At 42.6% G+C, this 22,363-nt stretch overlaps 1 protein-coding gene across 1 annotated transcript; it reads left to right on the top strand.

Moving 5' to 3' along the window:
- Positions 1–9,711: 9,711 nt before the first annotated feature.
- Positions 9,712–21,439, top strand: ACAA2 (acetyl-CoA acyltransferase 2). The gene is made up of 10 exons (XM_015848219.3): positions 9,712–9,778; positions 12,248–12,414; positions 13,279–13,407; positions 14,426–14,542; positions 15,140–15,287; positions 16,443–16,618; positions 17,350–17,479; positions 19,500–19,570; positions 20,094–20,248; positions 20,813–21,439. Exons 1-10 carry the CDS (start codon positions 9,763–9,765, stop codon positions 20,895–20,897), a joined length of 1,194 nt encoding a protein of 397 aa, XP_015703705.2. The 5' UTR covers positions 9,712–9,762; the 3' UTR covers positions 20,898–21,439.
- The last annotated feature ends 924 nt before the right edge of the window (positions 21,440–22,363 follow it).

Here is a 22,363-nt window from a genome sequence, read left to right as displayed (position 1 = left end):
TGTTTCAAAAGTCAAATGACTTAACCTAAGTGTGGCCTAAAGCTGCAGAAACCCCATGGTGGTAATTAATTATAGTTTTAGCTTTCATAAACATCTGCTGGAAACTGGTGGGTGCATCTCACCACACAAGAATCCATTTTTGGTCACCAAGAGGCAACTGGAGTTGCAGAACAGTTCAGCCCCTCTCATACCCTCCTCCCTTTTGTGCTTTATTCAGTTTCAGGATTGCAAAGTAACAACATTCAGTCAGCTCTTCTGTCATTTTATTGAGCATTTTGAATACTGAGCAGAACTGATTTGGAAATGTCTGAACTGCTTTGAGCACCAGAAGTCATCAGATTTAGAATTTTCTAAAGCAAATGACCTGGAAGTGAATCATGAAAAACACAGGAGCATCTCCAGCTTTGGACTTTTGGCTGCTTCAGATCGTGTGAATGGATCCTGTTGCAGCACAACAGGAACCACCCACTGCTCTCACTGCTGCTTCTGTTCTGCTTAGTGAGTCCTTCTCACCTGTCAGGTGTCTGTCCCACACTATTTACCTCACCTCTGCTACGTTCCTGTTATCTCATTAATTTTACTTAACCTCTCTGCCTTCCCCATTGTATTTGTCTGCCTCCTGACAGCAGGCCTTCCTTCAGCCGCTAGGCATGTTTTTAGTTACTTCATTGTTTCTCTAATGCAATATAGCTGTTCATTTGTAATGGATAAGATAATTTAAGGAATGATCGGTCCCTAAAGCATTACTTGTTGGATAGAGGACCATCCAAATCATTTTCAGCATAAGAATGTGCACTGCACGCTTTTGCTCGTCTGTGTGAGCAGGAAGGAATTCTCAGCAGTGCTGGTACCCAAAGGGATAACTAGTCAAATAAAAGCTCTGTTCAATTTAGTTTCATCAAGACTACTGCCTGAAGCAGAAGCAACACTCAGCTCTTCTCTGCTACTTGCATTCCCTGCAGGCATTGCTGATGGCAGTGGCTGTGAGGAAGTGGGTTTTTTTTTCTATAGCAGGTGCTGTTACCCTGTATTGGGAACATGAAAGGACAGCTGAGAAATCCCCTCAGTGGTCAGAGATGAGAGACTTCTCATCAGTTGGAGGCAGAAGCCACTGGTTCGGACTCACATGCGATCTGACCTGAAAGTAACCCAAGCAACAGGTTTCAGCAGAAACAGAAAGACACTTCTGCTCTAGCAGGTGTGACATTAATGAGAAATGTGATTTTGCCTTTACCATGTGACATCTACTACATGCATTTTGCAACCACTAAACTGCTCACCACTTCCAGAGGAAAAGGCTTCCAGACCCAAACTGACCCAAAAGGGAAGGGGTTCAAGGCACTTTAGGCTCCTCATTAGCAGAAGGTGAGATATGCCATCCTATAGGCTGAGGTATGAGGCTCCTACTTTTCTTGCTTCCCTGGTTGGTAGGGCTGCATTCATCCTCTGTATGTAACCCTAAGCTGCGGCTGATGAAGTGGCCCCCAGAGCAATGAAGCTGCCACCTCATAGGGCTGGGAACACTAGGAGCTGGGGAAGTTCCCCAGCCTATTTGTCTTTGTTTCTTAAGAATAGGGTCACCTTCAGAAAATGAAGGTAATTTCTATTTATATTCGCCACGTTGTGCACCAATTTGTGGCCATGCTCATTAGGAAGGCAGGGGGTCCGGGAAGCACCTTGCCTAACAGCAGCAAGGCAAAAAGTGAACTGGAGGAGGAAATGGAAAGAGGGTAGAATATGTTTAAGGATTACATCTTGGCACGCACAGCATGTGATTTTACAACCCAAGTCACACTGGCTAGGGGTAAATCAGCAGCTATTAATCCCATGGGAAACAAAGGAAACCCAAGGTACTACCTCCTGCAAGGATTCTGTGAGAACTCAGCAGGTAACCGTGATGAGAGTGCAGATCTCTGCAGGCACAATTATACCTACCATGGAAAACACATGAAGACTTTTCAGTGCATAAATTGGAGGCAGGAGGAAGATATTTGTTCAATTAGACTGAAAGGGAAACGAAAGATTTTTTTAGCTTTGCATCTTTTGGGGCCTCATAAAGCAAAGAGCTCTGCTTTGCTGAGCTTCCATAGTTGGATAGCACCAGGAACAAATGTTTACAAGAATTAATCCTAGCTTCATCCTCTGAGAAGTTTCTTCCTACCAGCCTGCAAGAAATCCCTGGTTTTCATGACAACAGAAAGAAAAGAAAGTGCCCACGTGTAAGAGTGAACAGATCCCTGTTCAGAATGTGAATAGAGGTACGAATTACCAAGCATAAACACAAATCCAAGTAACTGTAAACCTTCAAGGTCCCCTCCAACACAGCCATTCTATGAATCTGTGATACTTATTATGTGACTTTATGACAACTGCTTGTCTGTAAATCTTGCAGTCACTTTGTGACAGGTAAAAGTAGGGAGCACCAAGCAGTGTAGTAGCTTAGCTGAACTTCAGTTAAATAAGTGTTTCACACACTTGACAGTTTTCATTCAAGATGTAACCTAGTTAGAGCTGCCCAGGGAAGTCCACCTTCTATGGGGGGAGGTCTAAGAGATGCCTGGCTATAGCACTAATGGATGCAGCCTGATGTAAAGTTGATAGTTGGACTTTATGAGCTTGAAGGTCTTTTCCAACCCTGATTGCTCTGTGATGGGACAACTTCTGGAGCCCCGAAGTCATCACATGTACGTAAAAAACCATAGCCTTTTGGATACTGAAAGATCGTTCTGTGCCACGTCTGCGTGACTACACGTAAGCAGCCTCAGACACGACAGAAGATTGTGCTCACCGGGTACATTTGCAGCGTCACGTTCAACAAACCTGCAGGATTATTTTTGCCTCTCGCTGGGCAGCATCAGCAACAGATCGGATATTTTTTCATGTTCTTTCTCTGCATGAAACTGTCAGCCCAGAAACAAAACCCACGTGAAGTGTTCCGAAGAGAGGCATCCACCGTGTGCCTGCCATGCAGCCGGGCTGTGCCGTGCCTGGCGCTGCCCCTTTTCTCACCAACCCTCTCGTGGACATGTACCTAAATTCGGTCCCGTCCCTTCACGTGCTCGTTTATACCGACAGGAAGGCATGCCTATACATGGCGGTGGGGCTGCTTGAGGTCTGTGGGGTGCTAAGCCCTCATTAACTCCACTCACGCTGTCTTACTCTGCTTGCCAGTGCTTAAGCAGTGCTTTTTTTAAAAAGCAACCAATTAGCACCTCATCAGCTCCAATTAGAGGAGACAAAAGCAGTGTAAAGATAACTCAATGAGAGGGGGTGGCACAACATCATGTAATCTTTTAAGACAGCAGTGAGCATTCACTGGGCGAGCTGCGCTGGGCCTATTCACCTTTTTTTACTTCCCTCTGGATGCATTTAAGTCTTTTTTTGCTGGGAAGCCGGGCCTCCCAGGAGTCCCAGAGTCTCTCATTCAGGGCTACCTGTTTACAGCTCACCGAACAGAAGGACCTAAACAATCCTATATTGTACGCCTGTTGCTTCCTTAAACTTAGGCCTCCACAATGACATGTTTTCAGAAGCTGGGCAGAATAAGTTAAAGGCTGGCTTTATACTCATTAAGTGTTCTCCTTGTACTGTCTTCTAATTACATGGCAGGGCAACAATGTATTTTTTTTCTTCAATGGAGTTCTTTGGAGCAGTTAATTTGGTGCCTATACTAAATGCCCCAAAACATTAATTAGTGTGGAAGGAACCCTAATTTCCTCGGTGGCTTTCCTCTCCATTTACTTCCCTTGTTTTCACATAGGCTTGGATGAGCCTCTATAATGAAATTACCTCATTAATGCCTTTATTCTCGCAGAGTAACTCATTCAAGATCTACCATTTAGTTTTAATTTAATGCTGTCAAAAGCAAAAGGTGCATTCATGTCTTTGATTAGTGCTTTTTTCCCCCCTCTCTAAAGAGTGGACAGATTTAAATTATTAAGATGGCAAGTAGTGAGTTATAATTGGATACAAGCAGCACTTCAGTGAATATTAAATGCTTTCAAAGCCTGGGCTATGTGGTCTGCTGACTATTAACTGTGTCCAGTGAGTAATTTGGTGGGTTTTGAATTAACGGCACCTTAGCCACTGTGAAGCAAATTAAGTTTAATTTTGTTTATAAAAAACAATGAAGCTGCATTTATCAACATGACGGTCGGTCGTAACAGAGTTCAGTTTTTCCCATTGTCCTGTACTGACCTCATTGCTCGGCTACTTTTGCTAACACGGGGTCTCATCCTGTACGTCACAGTCACGCAAAGTCTAGAGGGAGACCTATTTATGTACAGCCAACAAGACACAGCCTTTCACTTGCAAGAACAACTGGGTTCTTAACACTGCCAGGAAGAAGCCACCCCATCCACGCATCACCACGTTTTCCCCTTCCTCCACACTATGTATTTCCGCAGCAACCATCTTCTTTACACAAAATGCAATGAGGCTTACACAGGAGATGGTGGGCAGTGGTTGTCCTGCATCTGCACGGTAGTCTGTACCCTGCATTGCTGCAATGCAGCCTGCCCTCCCTCTGCATTTCAGCCTTGCACCAAAGGGGACATGGCTAAGGGCAGAAGTGTGACGATGCTAATGTTGCCTCTGCTCTTCTGGGTTATGAGAAGCTGGATCTCAGGCTACTGAGGGCTTACATTAACTGTAGAAGATTTAAATTAAACTTTGTCCTTTTTTTCTTTTTTTCTTAATAAATAGCTTGTGTTTATGTATAGATAAACATTGTTTCTCTAACAATGAGGATTACCAGTTTGTTTTACTGCAGGAAGGAATGCATGAGAATCCTTGAGCAAATAGAAGTCTGGGTTTTTGGACTCGTGATGTTTCCAAAACACTGGGCTTTCCCTGTGAAGCACACAAGGGAAGTACAGCATCTTTAGGGAGAGATTTTTTTTCTTCACTTAGGATTTGGTGTAAAATTTCAGTCTGGCTTTAACTACAGCTCTCCTTTAAGGCTTAAAATATTACAACACTTTAACCCTTATTTTTTATAGATGTAAGTACTTCCTGCTGCAGATTTTCAATTCACTTACAGGAACACTTAGGTTTGGATATCTCCCCATTATCTGACTTATAACTCTGACTTATAACTCTGTTCTAGGTCAGCTCAGAATGGTGAGGGTGGTTTAGGAAAAGCTAGTTTTGGTCCTGTCATTGTGCAGATAGTAAATGTTCCTCTGAGCCACATGAAGGCCCCAGTCCAGGTATTTTTCTCAGTGTAATATATGCTGCCAAATTTGTGTGTTTATGAACATCCAGCAGCATTCACTCCCAGGTCTCCATTAGTCCAGCAACTGAAGCACTTGTCCAAGCAGCAAGGCAACCTCTTTTCATCCAAAGGAAACATGCATATTTCAAATCACCACACCATGTATTTCCAGGAGGAAGGGTAAGGAATGATCTGGTCATTCACTTACTGCCTTTTAAGGCAGGGCATTGTGCAGAAAGAGAGAGAGGGCAGACAAGACCCTTCAGCTGGGAGCTGTTTGGTGTCTGCTCCAAGAACAGTTCCCATATTTCATGTTTGTGTGAAGTACAGAGCTACAGGCAGGGGCTGGGAGCCTTTTTATCAAGGTTCATGGCCTTCCTGTAGGATATCATGATTGTAGGAGTCACCTGAAGAGTTCAGTTTCTCTCTCTGGTCCAGGGAGTATCAGACAGAGAGGGCAGCTAAGGAGCTTGTTCACCAAATGAGACAGTTGCACATGGCAAACCCAGAAATACAACTGTGTGGCTACAGATAGTGGCTCTGTGAAAATCTGGCCTTAGTATGAGTGCTGATCCCAAGCCTTATTTGCCACACCTTGAAGACACTGTAGGACACAGATGTAACCTCTGATGGGTGTGTATGCTCAGGAAAGGACAGGCACAGGAAAGGAAGCATAGGTATGATCAGTAAGAATCACAATTGAAAAACACTGCAGGGTAACTGAAGTGACATACCATTTCATTCCTCAGCAGGTATGCAGCAAAAACAAACAGCAGAACCTGTGTCTACAGAGCAGATGCAAGAAGAGAAGTGAGGGAATGGTGTGCAAAGGGCAGAAGGCTGGCAGAGCTATCGGGCAATGGGATGGGCACAGGATTTTCCAGGGAAGCTTTTGCTGTGCAAAGAAAGAAGCACAGCAGGGTTGGCCTGGTTCTGTCCTTGCTGGCCCACAGTGAGCACCTTTAAGCAGCAAAGAGGCAGTGCTTCACTGTGCAGATGTGCCATGTGTGGCAGCTCCTTTGCAGATGCCATGTGCTCTCACCTTTGGATTGCAGCACCAAGCAATGCTGCATGTGAAAGAACTGAGATGGACTAAAAGCAACTGCTTCAACAGCTCACTTTCAAATCTCCTGACGAAATTCTTTACGCTGTGCCCTCCTGGTACTAGTGCTAATATGCAGGAGAAAGCAGAAAGAGAAACAGGGAAGGATGAAATGGGATGAAAGGGTCTCAGCCACTGACGGAATGAATTGCTAGTCTGTCCTTGAGCTGGAGACAGCATAAAGCAACTTAAGGGAAGTTCACACAGCTGAGGAGCACACCATTGCTATCTGTTTTCAAGGAATATTTTAGCATTGGCAATAAGTTGCAAACTGGAGAATTAACCGCACGGTGACAAACGATTGCTTGGCAGAGAGCAGATAAGACTGCAGGCACCGTTGGCGAAACTATTGTGGCCGTGCAGAGACTGCAGTGCGAGAGTGCCCCCTGTTGCTCAATGGGACTTGTAAGAGCTCTAAATCAGTCATACACAGCACTGGGGCTTCACACGTTGGAAGGTGGCTTTCACAGTGGAGAAAACGGCACGTAGTGGGAGGCTGACAAAGCCAGGAGGGTGTGTGGCAAAGCACTGGAACAGCACAACAAGAGACATGTGCACACACAGAGCAGAACCCCTTATTACTGTGGCAAAAACACAGCTGTAAAGCCATGCATTACTCAAGCTATATTGAAGACTCTGAGAAGAGGTGGAAAATCTCTGCAGCATTGCATAAGAGCAAGAGAAATACCACCATGAAGTAATGTGTCTTTGTGCAGCCCATGCTTTGCTCCATGCAGCACAAGAACAGTCTTACTTAGGCACACACATGTGCCTCTCCCTGCCTTCCACTTAGCAGGATACCCTTGAAAGGCTTCTAAAGGCAGATAACATCCTCCTTTGGCAAAGTCTTTCCTCCTGTTTGCTGGAAACCTGGACATCATCTATCCTGCATACTTCAGAGAGATTTTATTTCTGCATGTCATCCCTGTACTGTTGAATTCCTTCTGATGACCTGGGGCTTTGAGGAACACCTGGTTAAGTCTTTTATTCAGTTTGATCAAAGGAGTACTGACACAGCCAAGCATTTAGCTGAATGAGCGCTTCACTATGAATAGCAGAGATATTTGGACTCAAGTGTATGTTAGCAGCAATCAATTGAAATCTTCATAATGAAGGCCTGTGGGAACTAAAGGTGGATGAAAGAAGAGGAAAAGATGCTTTGTAGGGCTAGGTTAGGATGTAAAGACCTGCATCTTATAAGCAGGTCAGCTGTTCCACAGCGTGCAGACACTGGTATTCTGCCTTGTTCACCCCCATCACCAATAATAAGGTGGTTATGGTGAATGCAGACTGAAATTCATGTCACATACTGGTGAATGTGGCATAACCACCTAGGACTGGGTATGCTGAGTGACTGCAGCAGAAGAAAGCTAGTGATTAATGTGTTACTATGATGGGGAGGGCTTACATGCTACCCAGGTCTATAGATTATGTATTGGCATGTGAAATATAGAGGGGTTATTAGAGGCAGCAAGTGAAAGCAATTGTTCTCCTGACAGCAAAAGCATTGACATTAGTGGAAACTAGCACGCAATTGGATGGTGGTTCCTGTTTTGAAAATACTCAGTGCTTACTGCTTTTGAAGATTTGCACTGGGGAAGCAGAGCAACACCAGTGAAGAAAACAGGCAGCAAAAAGCTATCTGACTGAGCTGTTACATGGGCTTATCACTTTGAGATAAAATGGGGCTTTCTCTGCCAGCTGCAATGCCTATGTGTGCTTTGAGTTAATGGAGACTAAGTTTTTGTCACAGAACCTAACAGGGAACCACAGTCAAAGCTTAGGAAAAATGCTATAAAGGTAGAATCACTTGGTGATCTCACTAGTTTGATTAATGTAGGAGAATCTCCTGAGATCCAGCAACTTGAAGAGCAGCTGTTTGACCCCTATTGTTGACTGCAGTCAAATTGTTTAAGGAAGAATGAACAGAATGGTCTTAGAAGGTGTAGGGAGAAGAAAGGAAAGTTTGGGGAGAGAGGGAGTAAGAGAGGGAAAACATAAGTGCTCTCAGTGACCAGAGTTGTTAAGGGTGGAGAGATTTGTTTGCCCACATAAAGGTCTGAGTGGGAATAATGCCACTGGAGCAGACTGATTAGCTCTTTCCCATGCAGAGTTCATGGCTGTGAGAACAAAAACCACTGAGGGTTGCAGCACTGCTCCTGGCAACGTAAAACACAGATATTCTCACTGATCTACTCTGATAACTGCCTATAGTTTTCACTAGAAGGGATGCAGGTACACTCCATGTTTGTAATCACAGTCTGTAAGAGATGGGTCACCTTTCCCATCCAAAGAAATATAGCTTCACCTGTAATCAGATTAAATGACTGACAATTTGGTTTATCTATAAAGACCTCTAGTTCTTAACCCTCCAGCTATGGTAATTCCCCTGCAAAGTGCTTTATTTATTTATTTATTTTAAGAGGTTCTATCTGCAGTCTTTATGCACACGGCAAATAAAACATGAAAAAAATACATAGCTTGTAACTAGAAATATCTGTTGGGCTGCAAAGCAGTACTGAGTTTTCTGTGCTACTGAGTAAAGACAAAAAGAGCAAAAATAATTAAAGGTTCTGTTTGCAGCACACATTCTAGAGCATCTCTCAGTAGCTGGTTATATGTTTTGGCTGATATTAAGGGCCCTGTGAGCTACCTTTTGGGTGCTGTTCTGAAAAGGAGAAGCTGCGACCCCTGGCTGCAGAGTAGTAGTGAGTTTCAAGTGAACAGCCAAAAAGACAATCCAATAAGTTTACTGACAGAGATGGATATTTCCTTAGCCAGCAGTCTGCAGGGTGTTCTGGATGAGCTCCATGGGAGGTATCTCTGATAAGGTATTCTGAGCAGAAGCAAGAAACCATGCTGAAAAACATATCCAGCAATTGATGTCCTAAGTCTGTTTACATATGAACCTCAGTATAAACAGCAACTCACTTTCAGCCAAAAACAAACTCCTGTACAAAATCACATGGGGTGGGGTGGCCTGTCATGCTCTGTGGGAATGCACAGGAGAGTGTGGGGACCATAGAGGACCTTGGGATCCATAGGGGGGGAGAGGGGAAATGTGAGGGACTGATACTAAGGAAGACTTGCTTTTTTGCTTTTTTGACTTAAAAGCAGAGGCCTTCTGGAGGTACCAACCACCCCGCAGGCCGCTCCGCCTGCGGCCTACTCCACTGCCGTTGCTAGGCAACACACTGCGATCCATCGTTTCCCCACAGCCGATTCGTCGCTGGACGCGGGTGGCAAGAGAGGAAGGACAGAAATTAAGTCAGATTTAAATAAGTTCGGAAACGAATAAATAAAATCAGATTTATAAGCGGCGCCTGTGCGTCAATCAATCATCGCCTTTCTCTTCGCAGCTTGGCGAATGTGCGGCGGGGCGGAGCGGAGCCGAGGGGCGTGGCGGTGCGGGCGGTATAGGAGGCAAAGGGGATCAGCGAGGAGCATGGCGCTGCTGAGAGGTGAGCGGTTTGTCGGTGCTTTTCTGTAGTTTTCGGGTCTTCTCGGTGCCATTCGGCTCTTATCGGGCGGCTCCCCACCCCTTGTGGGTCTCTGAGCTCGGCCTGGGCCGGGGGTTCCCGCTGTAGGCAGCCCGGGGGGTGTTGTTAGGGTGAGGGCCTGACAATGTCTTCCTTTGCCTCTGGTATCAACCCATTGCAAACACGCTGGCAGGGATGTTGGAATGAGGTGATCCTTGAGGCCCAAGCCACTCTATGATTCTGTGATCCAGTTTCAGGCAGCGAGTGCTTAAAACTCTGATGTTTTTTCAGTTGAACTTTTGATACGGGGTCAGGGTGACCTCTGCTTTCCAGACCCATATGTATGTGGCAATATCTGCTTTCATGCATCTCAGAGACAGCCATAGTATTGTAGGGCAGTGCAAATTGAAGAGCACTTGGTAATTGCTGCTACAGGCCCAGGTCCTTCCTTACACAGGACTCGTCTGCCTGTTGCTTCCTTCTGCAATTCAGAAGCGTCTTCAGGAGCTGTATCTCCCATCATCCAAAATCAGAGTAATGCCACTACAAACCCTATTGTAATTGGTTGAATTTGGCATTATTTGACTGCTGGGTGAGGTTGTGGTTTCCTTCTTTTCCTTGCTAGTTCGTCCTTGTTTTCTCCCTTTGTCTGGAATCAGTTTTGTGCTGATTCCCCCCTAGCAGTTGGGAGATGTGGGCAGTGGGGCTGAAAGAGAGGTGTTGTAAAACAAGGGCTGAAGTGCAAAGTCCCCAACCCTGGTCTGTTTGTAGAGCCATGCTGTGTGAGTCAGCAGACAGTGCAGATACCCAGCCTGCTGGTCAAAAGGAGAGAAAATTCAGCTGACTTGGTCAGGACCCTGTGCTGGCAGCAGCTGTGTGGGCACAATTATGGAGGAGATGGGCAGGATTCAGTGAAGTGGTCATGACTGTGCTGCTGTGAGAGCAGGCTTAGGAACATCAGCAGGCCTTTAAAACAGGGTTTGACTTATGATTAAATGAGTGAAAAACAACAGTGGGTATAGCAGGCAGTCTTGTTTTGCTCCACTGTGTGCATGTGAAGGTAGATCTGTAGTGTTTGTTCCAAGCCTGCAGCGCTGCCTTCATTCCTTTTTGACATCTGAACACACAGGGACTTCTTCAGAGACACATATTTTAGTGGCTACTCTTAAAAACCTGAAGAGTGGGCTTTTTGGGTGCGTTATCTTTAAGGTTGTTTCTGAGCCAAGTCATTTTATGGTTCAATATTACTTATACTTATTCCTTGGTGAAAATAAGTGCTGTGTCCTAAAGTTTTTGAATAGCCAGCATATCAGTGCTTTTAGGGAATAGCAGCAGTGTGCTTAGCAGAGACTTATTTTTAAGGTCTCCCCAGTACTGTAGAAATAAGCCCATGGGCAGCATCTAAGTGTGAGGGATCGTTTTGTTTCCCTATTTTTATGGTTTAAAAATCCATGTTGTTTTTCACATTCTTCCTTGTCCTTGAAGCTGCAGTTGTTGCTTAGTCTGCACTAGGGTATTTCCCAAATCATCTTCTGAGCAAAACTATTGCAGTGCTAGGACTTGGCAGTGCAACAAAGCTGACCTTCAGCAGTTTGGAAAGTCCTTCCCTGTAAAGCATGCAGCCTGGGATCTGAATGTATGAGAGATGGAGGAGCACCCTCACCCTGACAACTGAGCGACAAAGGCAGTGGATGGGAAACTTTGGAATCAGTCAGAGCAATGTGCACCAGCAGATTAATAAGCAGATATTTCCTTTGCAATTATTTTTCTATCTGCATCTTTCTCTCCTGCATTACTTAAAATACCAGCGGGCATTCTGTGGCAGCTGCAGGTGGGCGTGTGAGCTCTGTTGGTCAACTAGGGGAAAGTTCAGAGCCTGCTGCTGCTTGTGCTGGCACACAGCAGATCCCTGCTGTGATCAGGAGGTGTTCTGTCTGGAGCAGATCTTTGCCTGAGCTGAAATCCCCCCTGGGTCCCTCTGGTCAGGGCATTGACAACAACACAACAACATAATTTCACAGATGTGTCCACTGTGGGATCTTGCAGATGTTCCTTTCCTGCCTGTAGTACACTGTCATTAACATCTGATGTAGTATGTCTGCTCTGTAGCCAAACTATCTCCTTTTTCCAAACCTTTTCTTGGAGAAGGGATACTCCTGGAGTCATCCCAGCTTTTCCTTCTGACACAATTCTGGCATTCTTTCTCCACCTGAAGTATTGCTGCATCCCACATCACTTGTATTGAGCTGCTTGGGTTCTTGCAAAGTTAGGATGTTATTCAGTTGAGGATAACGTGCTTGTTTTCTCCCTAGTACTCTCTGTTTATCTGTACAATTTTTTTTAAGCATTCTCTGCTATCTCATATCTAATTGTTATCTCATAGAAAGAAACATAAGTCAGACCAGCTGTTCCCTGCTCTGTCCAGTTGCATAATTCTTGCTTCTCTTGCAGGTGTATTCATTGTCGCAGCAAAGCGGACTCCTTTTGGCACCTATGGAGGGCTGCTGAAGAACTTGTCAGCCACTGATCTGACAGAGCATGCTGCTCGGGCTGCACTGGCTGCTGGCAAGGTCCCCCCTGAGATCGTTGACAGTGTAATCGTTGGCAATGTCATGCAGGTTGGTAGCATGGAAATTTTGCTGGTGGGTGAATATTTCAGTCATCTCCTTCACTGTGGTCCTATAGATAGTTACCTCTGCTTTGCAGCCAAGAATAAACCGGGGGGTGGAGATGGAATGGGCGAGTAGCATTCATAGTGTAGTGTTTCTTGTTCATGTCTAAGGGACATACCCTGCATGATTTGGGACATTGTTGGGAGGAAGGCATAGCTATCTTTTTTTAGGACCACAGATACAGTTTTAAGTAGGAGAGGCTGATCTCTGCAACCGTACAGATTACTTTAGTGGCTTGCTGCTAATCTCCTGCATGTTTTTCCTGTTTTCATGCCTTGAGCTGGTATGAAATCTTGTCAGAACAGGCCAGTGTGCAATTACAACATCACACTTAAAACAGTTCACAGTTCAGTGACTGCAAAGCAGCGGTTGTATCTCTGTGTTTTTCATATTTTTGAGGGTTTTTTCCCCTGTCAATCTGAGCAGTTCTAATTTGTCTTGAAGCAACTGCTGCTTTCTGGTCAGAATCTGGTCTTATGTTGGTCTTTTGTGTATGTGCTTGAAAATAAGCAAGGGGAGAAAACACAAGACCTTTGAAGCTGGTGACTTCAGAGCCTTAATGTCTGTAACGCCGTTTTTGTCATGGTGTCTCACTCTTATGTCACAGCCTTTTCATGTTCACACATTGGTCCTTTTCAATCATATCAGTTTATTTTTTTGAGGTGAGTCAGAACTCTTCTTACAACTAGAAGGATTTCTGTTGGATATCCACCTGTCTTATACCAGTAATTTTACTGCAACGTTTTGACTTTTGATCAAACCTCTTACTTTAAAAAGAATAATACAAACTGCTGTTTGTTCTGCCTGCAGAGCTCTTCAGATGGTATTTACATTGCAAGACACGTTGGTTTACGTGTGGGAGTCCCTATCCCAGTTCCAGCCCTCACTGTCAACAGGCTCTGTGGCTCTGGTTTCCAGTCCATTGCTAATGGATGCCAGGTAATAAGCTCTTTTTTGTCTGTATTTCTGTATTAGTTTAACTTTTATGACATCTGTAACACGTGAGGTGTGTAGAAGCACATACTGTATGTTTGAGTCTTACTATGGGTTTCTAGCTACCACTGCTAGAGTCTTCACCTTGTATGTGCACGGTTGTGTGCAAGAGTTCAGTCTCCACGGTGCCGTTTTTGATGGCTGGTTTTAAAAATCATAATTGTAGCTATTTTGAGTTCACTGTAAGGAATGGAACAAGTGTTAGCCAGTGAGATAGAGTTCAGCTGTGCTGTGGTTGTGTTCTGTGATTCTGTTGGCATGAATTAAAATTACTGGGCGTCAGAACCACAAATGAGGGCTTTTATCTTTTGCCCATTGTTTATATTCCCAACTAGTTGGCTATGTGAGCAGCAATCTGTGCTTTTCAAGTGTTTCTTCCTTCAAAGACCCAAACTCTTTCATGGGTATGATAATTTATAGCAACTAGGTGAATCATTTAAAGAATTCTTTAGTGGTCAGGTTGTCCGTTTGCAGTTTATGACCTTCAGGCTCTGCAGTCTGTAGCAGTGATGGATTAGTGTGTGGTTGGGGTTTCTTTTGACAATTTACTTGGCCAGTGTTTTCTAAAACTCTTTTTTTGAAGTTGCTTTGGTTTTGTGGCAGGGATATTTAAAACCAAGCCAAAACAAATCCACATGCTCAAACATCTGTTAGCCTAACCATACAACCATGGAGATGCCATCAGGTTCTCAGTCCTGTCATGTAGGTGAACCCAAATTCTCTTCCCCTTCACTGGTATGTCTGTTCCTCACTGATGGGTGAAGGGAGGAGTGTGTAAGACAGAGCCAGACTCCAATCCTTATGGAATGGTAAACCTTTTCTAAGTATATCAAGCAGGAGTTCATTCTGTGTGTGGCTTCATAGATTGCAATGTATTTTTGTGAAACAGTTGTTACTACCTTACAAAAGTAGCATTACATCCTAGGTCTTTGGGTTTATTGGTTTTTGTTCTTGTTGTTAACAGGAAATTTGCCTTAATGACTCAGAAGTGGTTCTGTGTGGTGGAGCTGAAAACATGAGCCAGGCGCCTTATGCAGTTCGAAACATCCGATTTGGAACCAGGCTAGGAGCAGAACTCAAGGTCTGATACTTTTTAACAATTTCTGTTCCGTAAATAAAGTTGTGTTTATGGAGGAGCATACGCTGTTCCTGTTCAGCCATATAGGCACTACACTCTTGCTCTTGGAAGTGAATTCGTTGGATATTAGATCCAGATTTAGATGTTCATAGGACATATCCAGTATTCAAACATCACCAAAATAGTAGATTCATGTAATTTTATTAAGAGTGCCGATTTTCTCCCATTTCTAAAACAGTGCTTGAATTCCTTTTCCAAGGTAAATGTGTTAGTAAACTCCTAGAGCCAAAGTGTAATTCATTTGGTGCATCCCATCAAAGTACTGTCTACAGCATAAAGGCTTCTCCCATACATCTCGGCCATGTGTGAGTGGAAAGAACCACTCTAGGACCTGGTATAAACTAAAATAGCAGATGAGAACTTGCATACTGCTTTGTGGTGTCTTTGTTCTAATTTATGTAAAATATCTGTAGGTGACTTGGGATAATTTTATAAGATGATGGTAGTTCCCAAGAGGCTGGTGGGATAACTAGAAATTAACAATAATAAATGATAATATTGCTCTACTTTAACATGTTCTTTAAATAACATTCCTTGCAGTTGGAAGACACACTGTGGGAAGGTCTAACTGACACGTATGTTAAAATCCCAATGGCAATTACAGCTGAAAATCTGGCTGCAAAACACAGCATCACACGAGAGGACTGTGACCGATATGCACTGAAAACACAGCAGAGATGCAAAGCTGGTTAGTAAATGTAGGAACTGAAGTATTTTATTTGGGACCAGTTTCAAATCTTGATCTTTAGCAGCAATTCAAATTATTTTAAAATTTTATGTAGCTCATGAAAATTAGCATCATTTGTCTTTTGATTTGGAGAGGCTAATTCATGCTGTACTTTGCTGTGTGATAGAAAGAGTGCACTTCAGCAGGGTTGATTTGGAATTGACTGAGCAGTTAGAGCAAACAGAATCTGAAGATGTATCTGGAGAGGGAATATTTGTTCAGAACCTGCATTTAAGCTGTTTGCTGGACACTTTAAATGGCCAAAGCCATAATTCAGAGATGTTGCGTTATTGCAGTTGATTGTTAGTGTAAACAGGATTGTAGGGTAAAGGAAAGTAGGATGTGCAATGATCTTCATGTATTCCAACATACACTGCAACCCATAAGAAGGAAAGATCTAAGCATACTTTTAGATTCTAATAATGTTGATTTTTAACAGCTGCAACTCTTGAAAGTAGACTTAATATTTTTTTAATGGGAGTAGAAGTGCTGTTTTTATCTCTCCCTGCTGATGTAAATGAATTCCTGGAGCCTTCACTACAGATTGTGCCACTAAAGAGACTTTTGCTTCTTTCATGTTTTATGTATGATGTATAAGACTCCAGCTTGCTGATTTTAGTTCTATTTGTGCATTCACATTACAGAGACAGTCCTATGGCTACTCTGGGAAGAAAAGGATCCTGTTAAACTTGTTGAAAAATGCCAGAGGTAGCCAAACAACATCAAACATGACAGTTTCTAAGAGTTAGAGCTTCTCGACTCTCTGACAAGCCTGAGAGCTGCAGAATGAGGCAACAAGACATGAGTGTATACAGAAAATAAATCTAGTGGTTTAAGAAGGGAGAGAAGTTTAGTTATTTGAACTTGAAATAGCACATTCTTTGGAAAAGTTTTGGAATGTTTGTGCAGTCTTTGTTGTGTTCTAAAAACTAAACAGTAAACCCCCAAATGGCTTATTTAATCAAAATGAAGCATAAACAGCACGGTCTCTAAAGTTGTAGCTAAAACAGATCAAAAGTTGTGTGCACATGGAAATGGGATTATTGGTCATGCAGGGCAGTCATCTCCTGCTATTTTTGTAAGAGACCTTTTTATTTTTTCTTTTTGTGGTTTCAGCTCAAGATGCTGGTCATTTTAATGCTGAGATGGCACCAATTGAAGTGAAAACAAAAAAAGGGAAGGAAAGCATTCAAAAGGATGAGCACCCGAAACCCCAGACCACTCTGGAACAGCTGGCAAAACTCCCACCTGTCTTTAAAAAGGATGGGACAGTCACTGCTGGGAATGCTTCAGTGAGTACGTCACTGCCTTGGATTATGATGGTGTCACCTTCAATGCTCTCCTAATTTGCTCTCCCTGCATTATCATGCATTTCCACATTGGGCATGCTGCTGCTTGTCTTTGTAGCAGAATTAGTATCCTCTGGAGTCCAAACCACGTTATGCTTTTGCTCAGAGCAGACTGAGAGCTTAGCATCATGTCATTAGGGACAGTTTCTCTTCCAGTCGTTATCTTAATTAATTGATTAATGTTCTTTGGGCCAGAATGATGATTGTTGTAATCGTATAATCCAAATTCCTGCCTAAAATAGATCATACTCACTCATATAATAATCATATAATAGATCATACTCAGTGTGAATGTCTGTAATGTATCTTTTATGATTAATTGTACATCCATTATCTAATATTAACAGGGCCCCTGCAAATATACAGAATTATGTTTCTAATGTAAGGGAGATTTAAGTGGAAAAAAATTATTTTATTTTCCTGGAACATTAAAATTAATTAATCATTTGTTCATCTCTTTGACTTTCATAGAACACAGGATAGTGAAAAATCACTGTATGTTTTGAATAAACACCCATACAGCAGTTTATTACATTTTAACAACATTGTCATCGACTCGGTTTTTTTTGAGGCACATTTTTAGTTTAAAATGTGATTTTTATTTTTATTTTTTAATATATTTTTGTTTGTTTGTACTCTCTCCACTAAGACTGTTTTTCTCTCTTTGTTACAAGGGGGTGTGTGATGGAGCTGGTGCAGTCATCATTGCCAGCGAATCAGCACTTAAAAAGCACAGCCTCACTCCTCTGGCAAGAATAGTTGCCTACCACTCATCTGGCTGTGACCCTTCCATAATGGGCATTGGTAAGTTGCAAGAAAACACATTTTCTTTCATATCACTAAGCAGAGTTAAGCTCTTCTTCTGTTGGGCATTTTAGGGAGTACATGCAGTGCCTGACCTACAGTGTTAGCATCAAACCACAGTCCTTGCACCACTTTCCCCCCCCTTTTTATTCTGTTTGTAAGTCAAGAAAATAGGTATGCTCTCATTTAAAACAAAAAAACAGATTTTCTCCTGAAATTTGCCATAGATTCCCATTATTGTTTAGTTATGAGTTGTTTTGCTGAAGGAGAACTGGCTCTATCTACCCCTTAAGTTGAGACTAGGTTCCAATATCAGATGTTATTCTGGTAATCACTTTTTCCTAGTCTCATATTTTATGTTTTCTAATCAAGTAAGTTGTTAATGCAGACAAACCTTCAAAGCTGATCCAGACATGCCTGGATTTTTCCCTTCTCTTGAGCTTGCAGACAGCATTGTACCCCAGCATTACTTTTCCTTTCTGCTGTTTTCTTCAGAGAAGTCATTGTTGACTGGTTTCATGTGTCAGTACAAATGCAAATGAAGCATTGTCAGATTTGCTTTCTTGCTCAGGCTATCTGACTAAGCCAACCTTCAAAGCAAATGCAGAGGGAGGGTTTCATTCGCTAGGCTTCATGGTATCATTGTGCTTTGTAAACCAGACCATTGTTTGCAGGTCAGGCAACTCTTTTAGCCTGTTTAAAAACTTCATAAATCATACGGAGGAGCGGCGTTTTCAGTCCTTAACTCCACAGCAACTGAAAAAAAACAGATGAGATTCATAGACATGACAGCAACAGATCAGAGAACAGAGGAGCTCAGACAGAGCAGCTACCCTTTCACATACTGATAGTGTTGGGCAGACAATGTGTAAGTGATAGAATGCATTATTTAGAATAAGAGGCTGGGGAGGGAAGTCCCCTTGGCTGTCACTGATGGTCTCTGTATTGTCCAAGGGAGACCTTCCCATTACTCTCACACATAATGAGCATACTAAAATCAGTCTATAAAGGGAAACATTTAGGGTCTGGTATTAAGGCTAAGCCATTCTAATGATCCACTGAGCTTTGACCTGAGCCCTTTCTTCTTTTAATGTTTTCGTCTCTTGGCTCATTCACTCATTTTTATGTTTTTTATTCTTTGAGCTGTGTTGTCAGCATCATTTCTTGGTAGGGAGGCGCTTAAGTCATGTTTTATGATCATTCTTCTTCATCTAGCCATCAGCTCCCATCTAATATTGTCATCTTTGACCCCCAGGCACATGCCTAAACAGCCCTTTCAAATTCTCTTTGAATATCTCTTTTTTTAGGTAGCTGTGCTTTGTGATTAGCCTCCCCTGCTGAGTTATATCGTGTTGTAGCCTTCTTCCAGAGACAATTTTATTAACAAATTCTGTGATATTATCCAAAAAAATCCTACTTATTTCTGTTCTTTAGTCTGGATCTGAGGCAGTGTTTTGTTATGTGGTGTTTTTTATTTTATTTTAATTTAAAAAAAAAAAAAAAAGAGAACTTATTTTTTAAGTATAAATTTTATAGTTAAGTTTTACCAATAACATGAAAACATCAGTACCTGTAAGTAAACACATGACTGCCAGACCCCTCAACATGTGCCTTTTTCTTTTTGTATATAACTGTAGGCTGCAAGTGATGAGGAGAGAATAAGCTGAAGCTGAGAGGACTGGAGAGGAGGAGTTGCCTGCAAATATTCTTGAGGTCTTTTTTCTCTAGCAGCTGTCTTGACTTGAAACCTGTGTGTGTTTACCATTGTAGCTGTTCAGTAGTAATAGCACTCCTTACTTTCCTGAGCAGTTTGTAGATGAGGCTGCCAAATAGTTTTTAGATTTTTGAGTTCTTTTACCCCAGTAATAGAGCAGCTGAGTGACGTACCCAGAGTTCACTACCTTCTCAGGGGCTTATGGGAGGCAGTCTGAGGCTTTATGAAGCTATGGTACATATAGCATGTTTGTAAGGATTTATTTATTTTTCATTTAACTAACAATGCATACCATTTTCCAAATAGGCCCTGTTCCTGCAATTACTGAGGTTCTGAAGAAAGCAGGACTGACTCTGAAGGACATGGATTTGGTAGAGGTAAGAGTCTCTAATATGGACAGTGGGTTTTTAGGAGGAACGCAGTACTCACTGTGTTTCCAGTTACCACAGGGTAGTTGTTTATGCATACCTGCAAGCCCACCTGTCCTTGCTTGCCTGTCTGACCTTTGTCCAGCTTGTTTCAGCCACACGGTTGCATGGTCATAACAAAAGTCTCAGACATGTGGAGACCGAAAAAGTCTTGATAGCATTCTGTAAGATAAAAGCCACAACATGAAGCTGTTCTGTTGGCTGTATGTCATAAACACATGCATCAGAACTCTTTTATTTTTAATAAAGTATAATACATATTTGTTTTGTGTCAAGTGTGCCAGAAGGATGCGAGTTTGTTTTGTTGACGTGATTGTTTATATGTTATCTGAATACATGTCATAACAAGTGTTTAATTTTTTCTCAGAATAGCTTGGAGAAATGCATCTCATGTAATCTCATGTGCACATGCTACTGAAAGCTTTTTGTAGGGAGTCAGTGTGAGCAGTTATATAATTTCTCCCATGTTTAGGTGAATGAGGCATTTGCACCTCAGTATCTGGCTGTTGAAAAAGTGTTGGGCCTGGACCCTGAAAAAACCAATGTCAATGGAGGTGCCATTGCTGTGGGTCACCCCTTGGGTGCTTCAGGGTCGCGGATCACAGCTCATCTGGTTCATGAATTAAGGTACGTTCGTGACTTATAGCTGCTGGTAGTGAATGCAGCACTGCTGTATTTACACCTACAAAGGGGTTTTAACACAGACATTGTGTGGCTAAAAATCTTCCAGTCCTCTGAGTTTGTATCACCTTTCTCCTTTAGATCATTTTCAGAAGCTTTGATTGTTTTGGCTTGCTTGGTATGCTTAGCACAATTTTAGTCTGAATTTTCCCATTTTATTATTTCCCTTTTCCCCCTCCATTATCGTCAGAGCATCCCTGTGCAGCCTGGTCTGGTGGTTGGCAACCCTGCACGTGGCAGGGGTGTGGAAACTAGATGATCACTGTGGTCCTTTTTCACCCCAGGCCATTCTATGATTCATTGATTCAGTCTGTGAATATTTTGCTGGTGCTTACAACACTCTCAATAAAAGAGCTCAGCCATAAAGCCTCAATTTACATCTTGAAAAAAAGAAATCATTAGTAGTACCTTTTGAAATGTTGATAGCTAGTTTCTGTTTATAAAATCAGGACCGCTGCTGCTATGGATTTAAGAATACAAGTCATTCTCACTGTTACTTTTTTGGTACAGGCGTCGTGGTGGGAAATATGCCGTTGGGTCAGCTTGCATTGGAGGTGGACAAGGTATTGCTCTTCTCATCGAGAACACAGCTTGAGAGGTTCTGGAGCTGGCAGTGTTGCCTGAATTACCAGATCTCTGGAAAACTTTGGCATTTATGATGGTAAATCATCAATGAGTCCCTTCATATAGTACCATTCCTGTAACATAAAGGAATGTCTGAGAGGTCTGTATTCTAAACAAGAAGATCCAATAATGTCTAATACCAATATAATTTCACACTGATGAAGTGTTTTTTAAAAGCCTCTTTTCAATCAAGTTTAATGTATTGCTGTAGGCAAAATTCTTATTTCCTGAGGAAATTGCCTGTCAAACTTTCACCAAATCTGCCTTAAATAGCAATGTAGCTTTTTCAGCAAGTACTGCTTCAGCTTGTCTAATTTTGGCTGTTGTCTGGCACATGTGCCTCTTTTATCATCAGGAAGTGTGAAAATGTCATGGGAGACCATCTGAAGTATGTGTTAATTGTAGACTGATGGCTCCGAATTGTACTCTGCTATTTTGCAAGGCAGAAGAGAAATTGAGATTTATTTTTTCTTGTGCCTCTCAAGAGATCAATAAATGGAACAGATAAAAAGAGCTTCCTGTTTGTTTCTTATAGAAGTAAACCACTGTGAGAATTGTGACTCTTGGTACATCTCTGTTTATTATTGGTAATGCTGCTTTTCCTGGCTGCAGAGTCACTGGCACTTTCTGAGCCCTTTCTAGAAAGCTCTAGCAAATCTGCCAGCCTTCCATGAAGGTGATGTTGCATCTAGCAGTGGTGTTAGCTGTTACCATGTACCTGCTGCTGCCTGTTTCATAACTTCATCTGATAGTATCACATAGCTCATCTCTTGAGCAACCTCACAGGGGACTGTTCTCAACTCGTCTGAGAATTCCACATATGAGCAACTTCCCTTGGCTCTCACAGGCAGCAGAGTTCAGGTCGTGAATTACGTTGGATACATTTGTTTGAAGTGAGATTGCTGAACGTAGTCTCTGAACTCCTCTATGCTCACTTTGCAGTGGAGCCATTAGCAGCATGCTCAGATAGAATCACAGAATAGAATCATTGAGGTGGGAAATGATCCAGATCATCTAGTCAAACCACCAGTCTAGCAGTGTAGATGTCCATGCTGGATGCTCACAGTCAGTTGGGCAGATCCCTGGTCAGAGACAGAATGTGCTTCTCTGTACTGTCTTCTGTGCTACATAGGCAAAAATAGTAGCAAAGATTTCAGTCTTCAGTTTCTTTCATCCTCAGCCTACTGTTATATTTTTGCTTATCTATGAATCCTAACTGCCCTGGGCTGTGCTGATTGTGAAAGAAGGGAGGCCTTTCAAAACCAGAATGTCGAGATTAGCAAGAAGTTCAGGTCAAGGCAACTTGTTAGAATGGATGGATAACTGTTGAAATATGCTTATTGCAATTCCTAGCATTTCCTATGGGTTTGGTGTCTTTAATGACAATAGTGCCGTTTATATGGATTAAAAACCTAGCTGCTGTAAGGCAGAAAGCCA

This window comes from Coturnix japonica, chromosome Z, assembly GCF_054131305.1.
Source record: "Coturnix japonica strain WE chromosome Z, WE-NBRP24, whole genome shotgun sequence".
NCBI lineage: Eukaryota > Metazoa > Chordata > Aves > Galliformes > Phasianidae > Coturnix > Coturnix japonica.
The sequence above is the reverse complement of the archived record's forward strand: the minus strand, read 5'-3'. Positions and strand labels throughout refer to the sequence as shown.

Bases quoted from the DNA above. Each gene is read 5' to 3' on its own strand.
- ACAA2 (XM_015848219.3), top strand. The intron at 14,543-15,139 runs GTCTGATACTTT...CATTCCTTGCAG, and splicing joins GGCTAGGAGCAGAACTCAAG to TTGGAAGACACACTGTGGGA. The intron at 20,249-20,812 runs GTACGTTCGTGA...TTTTTGGTACAG, and splicing joins CATCTGGTTCATGAATTAAG to GCGTCGTGGTGGGAAATATG.